This window comes from Rhinopithecus bieti, unplaced genomic scaffold, assembly GCF_001698545.2.
Source record: "Rhinopithecus bieti isolate Rb0 unplaced genomic scaffold, ASM169854v2 scaffold_24306, whole genome shotgun sequence".
In the NCBI taxonomy this organism is placed as follows: domain Eukaryota; kingdom Metazoa; phylum Chordata; class Mammalia; order Primates; family Cercopithecidae; genus Rhinopithecus; species Rhinopithecus bieti.
The window spans coordinates 2,287,616-2,303,816 of NW_016811898.1; the positions used below are offsets into that span (position 1 = coordinate 2,287,616).

At 48.3% G+C, this 16,201-nt stretch overlaps 1 protein-coding gene across 3 annotated transcripts in view; it reads right to left on the reverse strand.

The window, feature by feature from the left end:
• Positions 1–16,201, reverse strand: part of APPL2 (adaptor protein, phosphotyrosine interacting with PH domain and leucine zipper 2) — a 65,197-nt gene that overhangs the window by 22,592 nt on the left and 26,404 nt on the right. For all 3 annotated transcript variants that reach the window (XM_017895320.1, XM_017895317.1, XM_017895318.1), the window contains 10 exons: positions 15,305–15,392; positions 12,335–12,376; positions 12,148–12,206; positions 11,226–11,372; positions 7,876–7,958; positions 4,009–4,167; positions 2,411–2,599; positions 352–394; positions 212–268; positions 28–116 (listed from right to left, as the gene is read on the reverse strand). In XM_017895320.1, coding sequence (XP_017750809.1) covers positions 28–116; positions 212–268; positions 352–394; positions 2,411–2,599; positions 4,009–4,167; positions 7,876–7,958; positions 11,226–11,372; positions 12,148–12,206; positions 12,335–12,376; positions 15,305–15,392 — 956 coding nt within the window. The remainder of the gene's footprint in view (positions 1–27; positions 117–211; positions 269–351; positions 395–2,410; positions 2,600–4,008; positions 4,168–7,875; positions 7,959–11,225; positions 11,373–12,147; positions 12,207–12,334; positions 12,377–15,304; positions 15,393–16,201) is intronic.

A 16,201-nucleotide genomic window follows, 5' to 3' on the forward strand; every position in this document is an offset into this window, starting at 1 on the left:
GCAAGTTTTCCTTTGTCCTTTAGTTACCTGGGGCATGAGCTTTCTTGTTTTTTTCCAAAACTTGTAATGGGAGTCACTGCTTGCAGAGCGGTCTGATTCAACTTGATCGCGACTGCCTAAAAATCCACAGGAAGACACGCTCAGTCCCAGGAGGTGGATGCTTACCTTCCAGGTTGAGAAAAGGGCTGAGATGCACGCGACTGTTAATTACCTCAGGGTTGTCGGTCAGGTAGATCTGTCTGGAGATGTTGTTTATTGCACATATCCACTGTAGAGGACATTAAAAAAGAATACTGAATCCCAAAGTCACCCACCACACTAGGAAAGAAGGACGACAAACAAAATCTTTACCTCTTCATTTTCCTTTCTGCTCTCAGCCTGGAGGATTATTCCCCTGAAACAAAAGCATCTAAGTAATTAAGTACTTCCCCGATCTCAGTGACTGGGGATTATTCTACATAAACTGAACTTAGCTGGGGTGTGGGAGGAAACGGGCCACAAAGGCATGATGAGAGGGAAAGAAAACGGGGTTCCAGGGCCAGGCGTAGTGGCTCACGCCTGCAGTCCCAGCACTTTGGGAGGGCGAGGCAGGAGGATGGCTTGAGCCAAGGAATTTGAGACCAGCCTGGGCAACATGGTGAAACCCCCTCTCTACAAAAAATACAAAAATTAGCTGGGCATGGTGGTGTGTGCCTCTAGTCCTAGCTACTAGGGAGGCTGAAGTGGGAGGACTGATTGAGCCCGGGAGGTTGAGGCTGCAGTGAGCGGTGACTGTGCCACTGCACCCCAGCCTGGGTGACAGGGCAAGACCCTATCTCAAAAAAAAAAAGAAAAAGAAAAAAGAAAACGGGCTTGCAGATCTGGCTCTCCCTGATTCACTATGTGATCTTGGACAAACATGGCCCTTTCCCTGGGCCTCAGCATGTTCTTCTATGAAATGAGAAGGTGGGACTCAGATCTTCTGGCCCAAGTCTTTGATTCTACAGTGAGATTCATCTGTCGACCTCCTCTAATGATACAAGATGACCAGGACTCCAAGCCCAGCCACTCCTCCACCATGCCCAAAGAAGGACTTGGCAGCCCATTCACTCCTTTCCCAGAACTGAAAAGTCTGCGTATGGAGGCCCGGGAATAAGGTAACAGTAATACTGCCCTACCTTTGTGGAGGCTTTAACTCTATTTTTTTTTTTTTTTTTTTGAGACGGACTTTCGCTCTCGTTGCCCAGGCTGGAGTGCAATGGTGTGATCTTGGCTCACCGCAACCTCCGCCTCCTGGGTTCAAGCGATTCTCCTGCCTCAGCCTCCCAAGTAGCTGAGATTACAGGCGCCCATCACCACTAATGCGCCCAGCCAATTTTCTATTTCCAGTCGAGACGGGGTTTCTCCACATCTGGTCATGCTGATCTCAAACTCCCGAGCTCAGGTGATCCCCTGCCTCAGCCTCCCAAAGTGCTGGGATTCCAGGCGTGAGCCACCGCGCCCGGCCGAGGCTTCACCTCTTTAAAGAGACTCCACATCTGCCGGTTCCCTTGTTCCTCTCATCTGTGGCAGATGGGGTAACATAGATCTTATCTCTATTTTCTATCTGAGGAAAGTGAGGCCCAGAGGAGGTAACTGTAAAGGACCATGATGAGCATCCAGGAATCTCCATTCCCATCACCAAAGCAGGAAGGATGAGGTCTAAAGCTGCTCTGCCAAGCTGGAAGGAGAGACATCATCCCAACGCCGTCCCCACCGCGCCCCCCTGCGGTTCAGGTCAAATCTTAATAGAATGCAATGCAAGAAGAGCAGCTCTGATGACGGGCAGGGCCACTCCTCTCCCTAGGCAGGTGAACCCTGAAGCCCCTCCATGGGACTCCGAACTCCCTGAAGCAGTTTAAAAACCACCGCTCTGAGAGGGGATCCCACTGGGACGGGATCTACTGTGAATGACCACAGGCTGTGGATTGTTCAAGTACCACCTCTTTGGGGCCCCTCAGGTACACAGGGCATGTGGGAACAGCATGGCAGCCGCCGATACTGCTGCAGCGGGGTGCACTTCTCACAACTCCCGCTTCTGCTGGAAAAATGGCCTCAGGAAGGTCATCCTTACCAAAATACAGTTACCCTCCCCTCTCAGAATCTGTGCTAACACGGACAACTTCTGTTGCTGTCTCACACATGTAGGTCATCTCCAAAGCTACAGACAAACCCTCACTTATCTCCATATGGGATAAGGCAGGCTGGATCCCTTATGGGTCACGTGGGCTTGTTTAAAGAGAGCAGAAAATCATCCTCCTGAAAGGTAAGTAATACCCAGATTGGGGCCTCTTTCACAGAGGGCTGGCACGTAGGAATGAATTAGGAGGCCCCTGGCACGGGTGAAACCACTATACTCGTTCTCCTCCCAAATAAAACGCGTGAGACATACGATTTTCCATTGGGTGTGGTGATCTGGAAGCAGTAGCGCCGGTCTTCGCAATCCACGGCCATTACTGAGCAGTTGTCCAGGTCCTGGATCAAACCTCCAGCCACGGCTCCCCTGGGCTGACACATCAGATTCCCGCCTTGGGTGAAGAAATAAAGCCTCTCCCAGGTGGTAGTGACCAGCCCTGTTTTGCTGTGAGTTGTGTTTTAAAAAGCCCATTAGTACCAGAAAGCACCAGCTGCACCTCTAAGTCTTGCTACCTCGTTATGGGTACTGGTGGCATTTTAGAAATAATGTGTTTCTTTATATCATTAAAGCAAAACTGCCCATTCAAGTGGAAAGAGCAGCAGAAGGGTACAATTTAGCTGGAATGATCTGGGAGATCATGGGCTCTGCTTCCAAGGGAGATACCAGTCCCAGGGCCGACTGCCCGCACTGCAGCCACACGCTGACTACTAAACCAGGAGATGGAACTAGAATGAGTCCGCCACCATTAAGAACTGAACACCTGGAGAATCATTTCTCTGAGACCTGGAGCTGAGCTGCTCTGAATCTACTCAGGGTTGCCTTAGCCCACAGCACCCACCCGTCCTAGGAGGCTCTCAACAGATTTGCTTTAACTGAAGGTCCTTCTTGTTTTGTGAGCTGCTTACAAAAGGAAAATCTAGTTCCTGGCAAATAACAACAGAACCCAGTGGGTTTTGTACACCTGCAGAACTACAGGGGACATTTAGCTTGTGATCGCTGCAAGTTCACAGACCTTAGAGGTGCTCCAGCCTGCTAACAGCTGGCAGTTCCTCTCTATGGACCCTCCACTGGGGGTTTTCAAATACATTTACTTGGCTCAGTATTTACGGAGTAGCAACTATGTCCAAATTTTCCTGTCCCAGTAATTTCCCCAAATGGCAGTGGCTGACATCTGAGTGCTCACTGCCTGGGAGGGATGAACACATTCAATCTAACTTCATAAAGCAGGTGCGGTTATCAGCTGCATTTTACAGATGAAGAGATCAAGGCTCAGCCCAGCTGGGCTGATTCCAAAGTCAGTGCTTTTCACACCACACCATGACAACATCCTTTGTGCTCACAGAAGCACTTAAACCTGATCATCCCTTCCATTCAAAATGGACACTTAAAGACCTGAGTGGTAAATGTGTGACCCAATCAGTATGCATCGAACTGACTCAAAAAGCCTCCTGACCCTGCCTCTGGCTCGCGGGTACGTCTCCAGCACATGGCTCTCACCTGCCAGCTGGTGTGGGGGAAGTGGCATGACGGGATAAAAAATGTCAGTGGTCCAGGACGGCAACAGTTAAGAGTGGCCTGTTTGCACATGGCCACAGTGACCACAGGCAAGGGTGGGCCAGTGTCCTGCAGTCTGCAGCACCGGGCTCTTAGAGGACTCCTTCCAGCCCCATCTCTTAGCGCCTGGGCCCCAGAGGTTTCCTATGTTGCAAGTGGGAGGGCTGCTGTGATGGGAGTTCTTCCCAGTCTCACCCGCCCACCTCCCTCCTACTTTAATGGGGCATGTAAGATTGCTTTTCAGCCACTTCTTAGGGAAAACTGATTTCAGAAAAAGAGGCAGATGGTGGCATTCTCACTTTCTGAGATTAAGGTAACCAGCCTTCTGGATGAGGTTCCTGTTGATCTGTGGTGCGGCCACATCAGAGTCTGGAGTGTAAACAGATTCATCAACAGAAAGGAATTCTTGCTGGGACACCCGCATCTTTTCCGCCTCGGCTTCCAGTTCTACCTGAATGCTTAAGACAGAAGGTGTTGGGTCAGTTACTCACTGCTGGCCAACCCAGCAGTACTAAGAAGCCACTGGCAGCCATCACTCCACCCCCGCCAAGCTTTCGGCCTTACAGATGCAGCTGCCAGCCTCCTACAGGGCCACAACCCTCTACCCTTAGGCCCCGAAAACTATGAATCACAGGGACTCAATTTTGCAGTAGTAAATGTGTTCATATGACTGCTGTTTTAAAACAGAACCTAAGGAATGCCACTGACCTATGCTTGAACCCAGCTGAACAGTTTTGCTGCTGACAGAGGTATCCATGCTCAGCACCGATGATGCACATTTTTGGAGAAAAGCTTTGAGAAGCCCATCCTCCAGGGCTGCTCACACAGGCAGCCTAAGCAAGTTCCAAAAAGGAAGGAATGAAATGGTAGTCAGGCCTCCCCTGCTCTTGGTTCAGGCAGGAGCGGTGCTGACAGGAAAATGACCAGGAAGTGGTACCAAGGTGCAACCACAAAGCCAAAGGCAATGCCTTTTGTTTTTTAACAGCCACAGATCTGCCCCGAGGCTGCATGGGCTAGCAGGCCGAGGGCTGCCCACACAGGGGTAAGTGGACAGATGGCCTGGGTCTGGGACATTAGCCCCTGGCTTTCATGGAGGTATGTGCTCAGGTGTAGAAATGGTGGCTGCCCTTTACCCCTACTAAGCTAGACCTTACCAGGCCACCCCACCCAGTTGTGACAGCCTGCCCAACAGGGCCCATCCATCTGGGAAATCACACTTTAGAGGAGGTGTTCCTCTGCACTGTGTTACAGGAGACACGGCAATCACAGGGTTAAAATCAGAAGCAAACAGGGGGCCAGTGTTTCTCCACGTGAGCACCTCAGGATTCTCTCTCTTCTGTAATTAAGGAATGTTGGCTTGGACATTCCGTATTTCCCCACTCTCTATCTATCTGTCTGTCTGTCTGTGTCTGTCTGTCTGTCTGTCTAGACTCTTGCTTTGGCTCGCTACAACCTCCGCCTCCTGGGTTCAAGTGATTCCTATGCCTCAGCCTCCCAAACAGCTGGGATTACAAGCATGCACCACCACACCCAGCTAATTTTTTATTTTTAGTAGAGAAGGGGTTTCACCATGTTGGCCAGGCTGGTTTTGAACTCCTGGCTTCAAGTGACCCACCCACCTCAGCTTCCCAAAGTGTTAGGATTACAGCCATGAGTCACCACTCCTCGTCAGCTCCTCGTCTTTAATGCAGCTCAATTTTGGCTTTTCTGACATTTGACTGGGATGATGGGGGACTCTACCATTGGTGGCCTTAGGACAGGTAAGCTGGAGGACAAACTTGATTAGCTTCGCCTGCTTGTCACTGCCCTGGCTCAGAGAATGGAACGTGGAAGGCCAAGCTCAGCACATAGGACAGGGGAGAAGAAGGGGGGAGGGGAGAAAGGGAAGGAGGGACCAAGAGCCTGTCAAGAGCTCAGGGTCAGCTTTTATGGGTGAGAAACTTCTTTGAAGATGTGATACAAGAGAAGGATCCTGTCCCCAGAAGGACGCGGGCACCAACGTGGCATCTTGCGTACAACTCCAAGAGATTTTTAGTAGCTGACCTGCCTTCCCCTTCTCCCCTGCCCCACACAGACTCAGGCTCAAACACTGGGAGCTCATCCAAGGTTCCTGAGAACCAAAGGAACAGGGTTAAACTTAATCGCTTTCAACTGGTTCTCTTCACAGATTAAAAAAAAAAAAAGCATGTATACACACACACACACACACACACACACACAATTATATATCTGTTCATCTATAGATATGAGCCGCAGAAAGGGAGAACTGTATCACTACAGGGTTAGGGGATAAAGAAAGCTCTGCGGGGTGGCTGGAAACCATGCCGTGCTATCTGGATTCCCACCACCGGGTTCTGAATCTACCCCCACCGCGAAAGCACAGAGCACCTGTGGCACCATCCCCTGGGGAAGGGCTGCACAGCTTCAAGGCCACCACCAGATCCTGCTCTGAGGCCTCCCTGGGTGGGCTGGCTGCTCATGCATGGCAATGCGGCAGCAAAACCACCCCTTGGTTTGGAGAAGAGTGGTCTTTACTCACCAACATGAGATGAAAAATTACAGGAAAAGTAGCACTCAAAACAGTACTTTAGTTATTTGAATCAAGTACTGCAAGGTTCAGTTTGGAAACCCCACCGGCTGCCTGTCCCCCCATAGCTAAATACAGCTTGTCAGACAGAGGGGGTGACTGCAGAAGCAGCCCCAGCCTGCACAGAGAAGGCCATGCAGCCCAGGAGCAGACTCTAACGCTAATGCCCGGTTGTGGTTCTCTCAGGACAGCTGGTGCGATACTTGGGTTGGCTTAATAATGGTTCATGGAAATGCTGACAAGAAGGGAAGACACAGGCTCTAAGATCTGCAGAGAGAGGAAACCACGACATCTCACACGCAGGGGCACAGATGTCCTCCCACCCATTCAGAAAATAATCAGGTGTGTGAAAACAACTGAGGCATAGATGATGGTTCTTCCAGAAACACAGAAGGCCGAGGAATTCTGAGAGTGAAAGCAGGATGAGGAAGAGACAGCGAAAGATGAGGGAGAGACGATACTTTTACAAAGTGGCCATTTAACAGCCTCTCAACTTCTACCTCCTCCTAACATTCCCAGGGGCTAAGAACCAAACAAATTAAAAGGCAAGAAACTGCAATCAGATTTCACAAGTTGGTTTCCAGCATAATTATAAATAAAAGCTACGTCACTCACTGCTGCCAATTATTCAGAGCAAAACAGCTCAGTGACTTTCAGGAAGGGGTGTATGCTCTCGACTCCCTTTGCGTCTGTCTCCATGTTCAGCACTGGTTTTTCTTGGGACTGATTATTTTTGGAGCATTTCAGATGGACTTCTACCTAGATCAGTTCCCTTGTTTAGCCTTCATGAGGTGTGGTGACATGCAACATCTTCAAGAAAATGAGCAACTTTCTCTTCATGTATCCACATGAAATAAAATTCCCATTACTTCCATTTTGTCTGTTTGTCAACTCCACACACACACACACACACACACACACACACACACACACACACACACGGACCTATTTCTACACTCCAGAACTCGTGGCAAGCACTTGGGAAGCCCACGCCGTGCTCCGGATGAACCAAGCCTGAGGCTGCAGGGGCCAGGGCCCCCTCAGAGCTCCCTGTCATGGAAGCTGGGGAGGGTGGGCGGCAGGGCGGCCACAGCCTCCGGTAAGTGTGGCAGTTACTCAACTACTGAAGAGAGTGATGTTGTATTTCTTAAAATAAGCACATGCAGTTTTAAAAATTAATTCCAAAAAGGCTGTCTCCCTCCTTGGTCTATTATAAATTAATGCGCTGGTCAGAGTTTCCTGAAAACTGACAGCACTTCCACCTGCTACTCCCATGTACTCTCAAAGAAAGCCAAGAGCTCTTCTAAAACCACAGCAAAGCTAAGCTGGACTCCCAGGCACGTAACATGTGAAACTCCAACATTCACAACAAGAGATCCGGAGAAAACTCCGCCAGGGTGCCTCAGATATTTATGAATATTGGCAGCTAAGGTGAGGGCACTGTTACTGAGCATTTCTGGGGTGGAGAGAGGCTCTGTGCGACCCTCCACAGTTAGAACCCTCCCCCCGACCTCCCAGAGATGTCAGATCAGCAGGAAAGGCAAGGGGCACACAAGAGCTGGCCGGAGTGCAGCATTACCTTTGAACCATGTCTGCAACGGAGGATAAGAAGCTGTCCATATGCTTGGAAAACATCTCTGCTCCCTTCTTAAAAAAGTTAATCTGAAAGATATAAAATATTCTGAAAATCATCCAGGGAAGTGATCACTGAACTCACTGAAGGTGAGACAGGCAGTGTGAGGGCAGCCATCACAGCCGGCTGGCCCGCCTCGCACGCGGCACTGGCAGCATCTCTACTGAGTCTACACCTGAACACTATGCACTTTGAAACTGAAACCACAGTTGCTGGCTTTGGGTGCCCATGGAAAGGATTCCTTACTTCCTGTGACTCCTGTCTAATATTCACTTCCCAGAAAGTCTGGGTCCCCTGACAAACCCTGGAGGGCAGGGGTACGGGAGAGGGGAAGAAGAACATTTCTGTGTATTAGTGGCATCTGCATCATCCCACCCTGAGCAGCTCCAGTTTCCATTCTTCTACAGCCATGACTTTTACAAATCTGCCCATTAGGTATGAACTGCTCCATTTTCTATGTCTGCTGGTTGAGAGGTAACAGTAACAGTTGCAAGCCTAGATGATAGAAAAGAGAGAGAACGTTCCGTGTGAGCAAGGGTATTCTTTCACACATTAACCCAGCTCATCTGTCTGACCTGGAAGCCTCTCTTTCCTGGCATGGCGGGCACCAAAATCGACCTCTGACCCTGAACTGAAGAGGCTAGCAGGTATTCTCAGCATAGTTCTGACGGCTTTGCATCGACTCCCCAGACACCCCGGGAAAGCATGTATTCTAATGTACTTAGTTATCACAGGTTAAAAACGGATGACTGTGGTCATCCTAACCCAGGTGATACATGTACGGGGCTGTTCTGGCCCCATGATCTTTGAATCATACAGAGATCACCACTGGAAATGCCATTTGGAACCCCTGAAATGTTAAATATCAAAATGAATATTAATCATTTAATATCATTAATCGGTTAAATCAGCACTCTGCATTTCCAATGGCACAATGTCATGGTGGCCTCTCTCTCCTTCACCTCCCTGAACTCCTTTGGAATTTAGACTCCTAGGCCATGTCTTAGCTCCTCTACTATTCTGCAAGCTCCTTAGGGCAGGGGCTCACATAATCCCTAAGGAAAGTGGGCGAATGGATGAACGGAAGGCCAGGTAAGACGCCGGCTCTACAGCCACATCACAGCCTGTCCTGTCAGTATGACACTGGAGGTCACTGTTCTGTTCTCAAAAACCTGCGCACCGATTACAGAGCCTGTTTGCAGGCATGAGGACCGAACATGACTTCAGGGGGCTGGAGAAGGCAGGAATGGAGTCCCCACACCTCCACAAAGGTGGGTGGTGCCGAGAAGCCTGGTGAGTCTCCACCACATTTGCCTTCGTGAACAGCAGGAAGTGCTATGTTCACAGAACCATCAGCTCACAGAGGCCGGGGGTCAATAAACCCTGATTGCCAAGGTCGGATGAGGCAGGAGGAGAGCTAATGCTTCTGAATCATCCAGAAGATGACGCCACAGTGCCAGGTGACAAACTTGTCTAGGAGCAGGAGCTATTGCTTTCATCTGCATTTTAAAATAATCCATAGGGAAAGGGCCTACTTGGTCTTGTGTCCTGATATCTGGACATGAAAAACAAAAGATGCCATTCTCAGCTCTCAACAATGATGCTCCTGCCACTCAATAATGGTGGTGTGCTCTGCTGTTCCCCCAGGACTGGGGCTACATGTGTGCTATGGTACCCATAGCTCCTCTTCTCCCTCTGTGGCCAGAGAACTCACTTAGAGAGTCCAGGCCGGGAGCAGTGAAGTAGTCCTTGGCCATGAACAAGAATGAAATCAGCTGGTGTCAAGCTTGTCCTGTAGGCCTTGCAGGACACCCTCTTATCAAGCAAGTTCTACAGCACTGACCGCTCAGGACTGGAGCTGCTCATCCTTCTGAGATGCTAGATCTGAGACCCTTCCTGACCCTCGGGCTCTGACTGAGCAAGGTTATGGTCCAGAGGGATGGCGTCAATCCAGGAGGGGTTAACTGAAGAGAACAAAGAGAGCCCTGGCATTCTCTAACACGGCGAGGCCATCCGCCAGCTGCGATACTTCCTGCAGGAGATAGGAGGGCAACAGTATGAGTTACTGCACACCTGTGTACACAAGTGCCCACCATAAGCACCTGGACAGCTCCCAAGATCTGCTGAAGACTGATGTCCACAGCCGGGTGGTGCTACTTCACTCAGATGACACAGAAAGACTCCATCGCTCTATTTAAATATCACTTCCAGACGCATAGGCTGACTCTAGTGAACTCACCATTCAACAACCTAACAACTAGACTAAAAAGGAAGACAACTGAGCTTGGGTATTTTCCGAACCCCTTTCCCATTTGCCCTGAGGGTACTGTGCTGGCAGTGAGCAGCACTTTTTTTCTCTGAACAGGAAATGGGTTAAAGCTCTTCTCTCATTCCCCTTTTTGTTGAATGACACTGACATGAGGTTTTGTTTTTTAATATATGTGCCTTAAAACGTATTACAGAAGTATTAGATGTTCATATACCAGGTATTTTTAAGTTGGTGACTTTCTTAACAACATTTTGCTTCCTCACATCCCCTTCTGTTCCTAGATGGTCAACTGAGAGAAGATTCCTGGGTGCCTTTCTCACGGGCCAAAGGATGGCTCTGGAGACAACGCAAGTGAGGCAAATGCAGGATGGGGTGGAAAGTGAGGGGCTGGTGCCATCAGCCTCACACTCACAGTCACTCTTGTCCCTGCCACACTGGTGCCACTGCAGTCAAGTCCCCATCCTTAGAATAGAGCCTCTCAAGATAAATATTCAGTCAGCCATTAAATAGGAGGATAGAAATCCAATAAATACAGAAGACCTCATAAAGCACTGGCAGCGTTTCCCCATGCCCACATGTTTAGGTGCTGGGGATCACCTAGGAGAGGTGCCGCCTGAGAAGCCAGCAGAGGCGGGCCTTACTACAGAGCAGCAAGGAGTGCCGGGAGTCCTGGGTGACAGTCGAGCTATCCCAACGCCGGCTGGAGCTGCTTCTAGGATAGCTGCACCCAGCTGGCTTTCATTTGGATTAGAAAAAACGGCCACATAGGTTCCTCCCCAAGACAGGCCTGGGACCCAGGCCTCATTTCCCGAACATATGGCCTAACTCGAGGCCAGTGCATCTCCAGCTGAAGATGACCCAGCTCAACTGGAAGCTGTCCCAGTGCTGAATCCTACAAAGTTGCCAGGGAGATTGTGCATCTATATTTCTTTCTATGATGGATGATGCTTCAGTTTCTCCTGAGTGCTCTCTCAGCAGAACGCCACAGCTGGCTTAGGTTTCAGTCCTCAGGGAGGGACTCCCCTACCTGTCCGTGGGCAAAGCCTATCATGGGCTCCATCATGGCCATCCGCTTTCTGTACTGCAGCGCGTTGAGGGCACAGTAGTACTGAAGGGAGGAGAGGTGCTGCTTCCGCCGGGCTGCAGCCACCTCTTTTCCGACTTCGGTCTTCACCTGGTTAAAAGGTGAAAGGAAAACTTCAAGTTGTCTACTGTACCTGACGTTTCTGTAAAAGCGTACTCTTCAAAACATGTGCGTTTAGGCATTATAACCATTTTTGTGACAAATATAATAAAACACAGATAAGGCTGCACCTCAACTTTCTAAAAAATCCAAATTAAAAATATGCAAGAAACAGCATCTCCGTGCTCATGAGGCCGCAGTGAGGTGAAGCCAGTACTCTCCTGCGAACAGTGCAACGTCAGTCCTACAGTCCTTCAGGATAACTATATGGCGGCATGCACTGAAGAAGGCCACAGACATTCTAGTTCACTCATGAGAATGTATGCCAAGGAAATAATTTAGCCCAAGGAAATCATGTAACAGAAGTAAAAAGTTATATGTGTGAAAATAGTCAATATTATCGAGAGTAGAGAAGGTCCTGGAAAGCATGGGTTAAAGAATCAGAGTCAACACTTGGGGAAGGAGTTCAAGTGACCTGGGTGACAAATGAGTCAGAGGAGGCAGCAAGCTGAAGTTAAAACCCCTGTGTGATCATAATCTTACAATGGCTCTAAGCTGGTGTTTAATAAACCAGTTTGAGAAGACAGAATAGAGAAGTGGAGGTCTACTCATGAGATTAGGAAGGAATAATTTTAAAAGTCCATGTATATTTAAAAAAAAAAAAAAAAAAGACACTTGTGAATTTTCATGCCATAAATTGACAAGAGGAAGGCGCGAAGGGCCTTTATGTAAATAGAGTGAAAAACGACCTGTAAAGTGCTCTTACCTTCTCATTCTCCTTTTTCTTAGGCAGCCTGCTGTATTTGGCCATTGAGAGGTCATGCTCTAAAAATAAACAGACATCTGAGCATCTAGGAGGGTCAGGGTCGAAAGGGAAGAACATTCACTGGGGGTCTCCTCCCCGCCACAGGAAGCCCACACACACACACACCAGGAATGGAGAAGGTGCCTACCATTGCTAGCGAGTCCAAATAGATCCTTTAAAGTGCTTACTTCTGAAAAGGAGAAAAGGGACCGTCTTAGAGCAATGAAAAATAAAACATGCCTACCCAGAGCTCCGCACCTTCCCCCCAAAATAAAAGAATATGCGTGCAAGAGAAGCCCCTGTGCCCTCGGTCCCCAGCTCTCACGGGCCTGGCCCAGAGGCTGGGACCTGGGCTCCCTGGAACATATGGGCTTCAACCATGCCCCACACCCAGTGACCCTCACGGCCCGAGCAGCCCTGAATCTCCACATAGTGCTCAGGGTCTGTGAGGGAGAGGGCACGCCGGGGAGGTGGGCTGGACAGTGCAGTGGACAGGTACTTTTCATGGAGACCTGGAGTATAAACTTAAGTTCTGATGCCTCAGCCCCCAAACAGAGTGTCTTAATACATCTTTCTACAGCCAGAACCTAGAAGCTTCCTGTGTTGCCATTTTAATATCTGACTTACTGGAGTCACCACTGGCCAAAGGAATATGGGGTGCTTGTATTAATGAAAAATGTGACACGATCTAGCATACTGTACTTGCGACAAGCCAACACCAATAACTATTACTCCAAGTGAGTGCCACGCCCACCATGCACAGAGATGGCTGAATCAAGCCCAAGACCAAAAATGCAAAAAGATCATTGAGAGCAGTGACTGTCTGAGGTTAGAAACTTAAAAACACAACTATTGACACCTAAAAGAAAGTGATACTTTCTACAATTCTAAAACAATCCATTTTCATTCTGTCAAACAAAGCAAAGCCATTCACATCTATATTGGTTATACTGGTTTTCAATTTGCCTCCAAACTGCCTCCAGCTTTTCAATTCTCTTAGCGTCATTCACGCTCTGTTGGTATCAGGCTGCTTTCTGCCCTTTCCCGCTTGCATTTTTCTTTTTCTCTCTCCCATCTTTTACTTCTTGTTGGAGTCAAGTTGTAGGTTTCTTTACTTATCAATGTTACGTAGTTTCCTTAATATCTCTTGCATTCTCTTCATTCAGATTATGTACTTGTGTTGGTGAGTAAATAAAGGCTGAGAAATGTAAGCTAAACCACCACTGTCTAGGCAGATGGCGGGAGCAGAGGGGAGGTCAGATTCTAATTTGGTCTGGTGTTGACTCAGGTATGACCTGGGGCCAAATACTTCAAAGGGATGTCCTGGTGGCATCAGAAAAGGATGTTTAACTTTTTTCAAGATACTAAAAAGATTCCTTCGTACTACTAATGAGCAGTTTTATTCCATTTAAAAAAATCACCATCCTGGGCAAATACTACTCATCCACATTTGGGGTCACTCTGCATTAGCGGAGGCCACCGTCATGAATGCTGCTGGACACTCTCAATTCTAGTTCTGCCTCCCACAAGCAAACCTGAAAGACATACATCTGACAACACAGGTCTTAGGAGATGATTATCTTCTTTCAAACGGACTTGGAGTTTGTTTTTCAAATGACATCCCGCTCACTTCTAATGATTTTATTTAGAGAAAACGCTTCAAAAAAAATGCTAAGGCATTCAGTGAGGACTGAATAATCAGCAGATGACTGCAGCAAGCATGTTTTAGCTTCCTATGCAATGATAGATGAGCAACACTAAAAAGCACTAAAATTCCTGCTTTGTTTAATCAAGGTTTCCCTTTATGCAAGCAAATGGATGTATTACTTGTTATTTTTTATTCATTAGGTTTTAGTGCTGCCAAACTGATCTTAAGTAGAGTTTATGCCAGTTCTATCATTGTTCCTTAGCCTCAAGTGACATGAACACAGGGGATCTCAAAGCAAGGGGGGAAAAGCTTCACCTTTTTTTTTTTTTTGAGGTGGAGTCTCGCTCTGTCGCTCGGGCTAGAGTGCAGTGGCGCAATCTCGGCTCACTGCAACCTCTGCCTCCCGGGTTCAGGCCATTCTCCTGCCTCAGTCTCCCAAGTAGCTGGGACTATAGGCACGTGCTACCATGCCCGGCTAATTTTTTGTATTTTTAGTAGAGACGGGGTTTCACCGTGTTAGCCAGGATGGTCTTGATTTCCTGACCTTGTGATCCGCCCGCCTCGGCCTCCCAGAGTGCGGGGATTACAGGCGTGAGCCACCGCGCCTGGCCGATCTTCACCTTTAAGACTTGTCTTTAGATTTACTGCAACCTTTCTCCACCTCCAACCCTGCCGCAAAAAAAGTTTAAGGTGATATATTTTTAAAGAGTAAGTACTATACTGACCAGACGTTTTAGCCTTCTGGTTTAGGCTTTTTTGGGGCCAGCGACTTGTTTATATCAGTGTTCTAGAAAATGTAATTCTTAAACTCTAAGTCATAAATACTTTCAATGAAGAGAGAATAGGACTAGAAAATGTGGAGACCCTTTTCTAACATCAGCTAAGTTTTTTCAAGATTATTCATTATTTTTTATGTGCATTTTGTGACTACCCTGATTTCTAAGAAATATAAAATTGTCCTAATGCTTTATTTTAATTGAAGAACCAAAATTAGTCCAAAAGGACAACTAAGTTTTCTTACTCTCAGATTCCCTTACTCACTAACTGGGAGTTCCGTAAGAGCAGCCCCAGCGTCTAGCACAAGGAAAGCAAGGTTCCTATCCCGTCTTCCCCTCTCCAAGCCCCCACCTTCCATTCCAAAGCATTCACGGTTCCTCCAAGAACAGCATGACTTCACAAATGTCCCCTAACCTGGAACACGGCCTTAATGTCATTTTTCAAAACCCAGCTCAGAGATCACCTTCTCTAGGAGGCCTTCCCTAGCACACCTGTCTTCTCATTGGCCTGTGACCTCCTTTAGGTGAGCCGGGAACATAGTGGGAAGTCAGTAAAAGTTCGCTAAATTGAACTGCTCAAAAAGAAAGGCATTTCTCAGCGATCCACACATTTAAAGAAAGTAATGCAGTAAGAATTATTAAGTGCATTACATAATATTTTGAAGGTAACTGGCATTGAACTCAGCTACTTTACCTGTGAGATCCTTTTCTCGGAATTGTATAATAGGTAGAACCATTGTGTCTGCCAACTGTTTAGCCAGCTCTGTATGGAGAACATTAAGCTGAAAGAAAGAGAACGGTATTCAAGTAAATTAAATACATTATTATTATTGACATAGTCTCGTTTCACCAAGGAATCACACTGAACACTTCTGTGTGGTCACACAGCGCAGACTTCCTTAGCAAACAAGTACCCTTCATAAAGCAGTAAATGATATTGGCCTAGAAGCATGAACAATGAAATGCAAGGTTCTGACTGACCAGGGCACCAACGAAGCTTGCTAACAGAGTGTGTGGGCCCGTCGTTACCCTGTTCACCAGACGGACTCTGCTTCTTCTGTGTTTCCACTCTGGGCCCCACCCCACTGGAGAATCGGAATGCCTGGATGTGCCTGCAGAGAACACAGCCAGCTGTCAGTGCTGGTCATGGCTCAGGACCTCGCCAGGGTGCTCGGCTCTCTCACTCTCCAGGGAGGCTGAAGCCACACCTGAAAGACGGGCCTGCTGGAAACCTGCTCGCCTGAAAACCACAGCCAGCTATGGGCCTGGAAGAGACTTTGGAGAAAGAATATTCCCTACCGGCTGGGCACGGCAGCTCACGCCTGTAATCCCAGCACTTTGGGAGGCCGAGGCAGGCAGATCACGAGGTCAGGAGATCGAGACCATCCTGGCTAGCACAGTAAAACTCTGTCTCTACTAAAAATACAAAAAATTAGCTGGCGTGCTCGTGGGCACCTGTAGTCCAGCTATGTGGGAGCCTGAGGCAGGAGAATGGTGCGAACCCAGGAGGTCGAGCTTGCAGTGAGCCGAGATCGCACCACTGCACTCCAGCCCAGGTGACAGAGTGAGACTCCGTCTTAAAAAAAAAAAA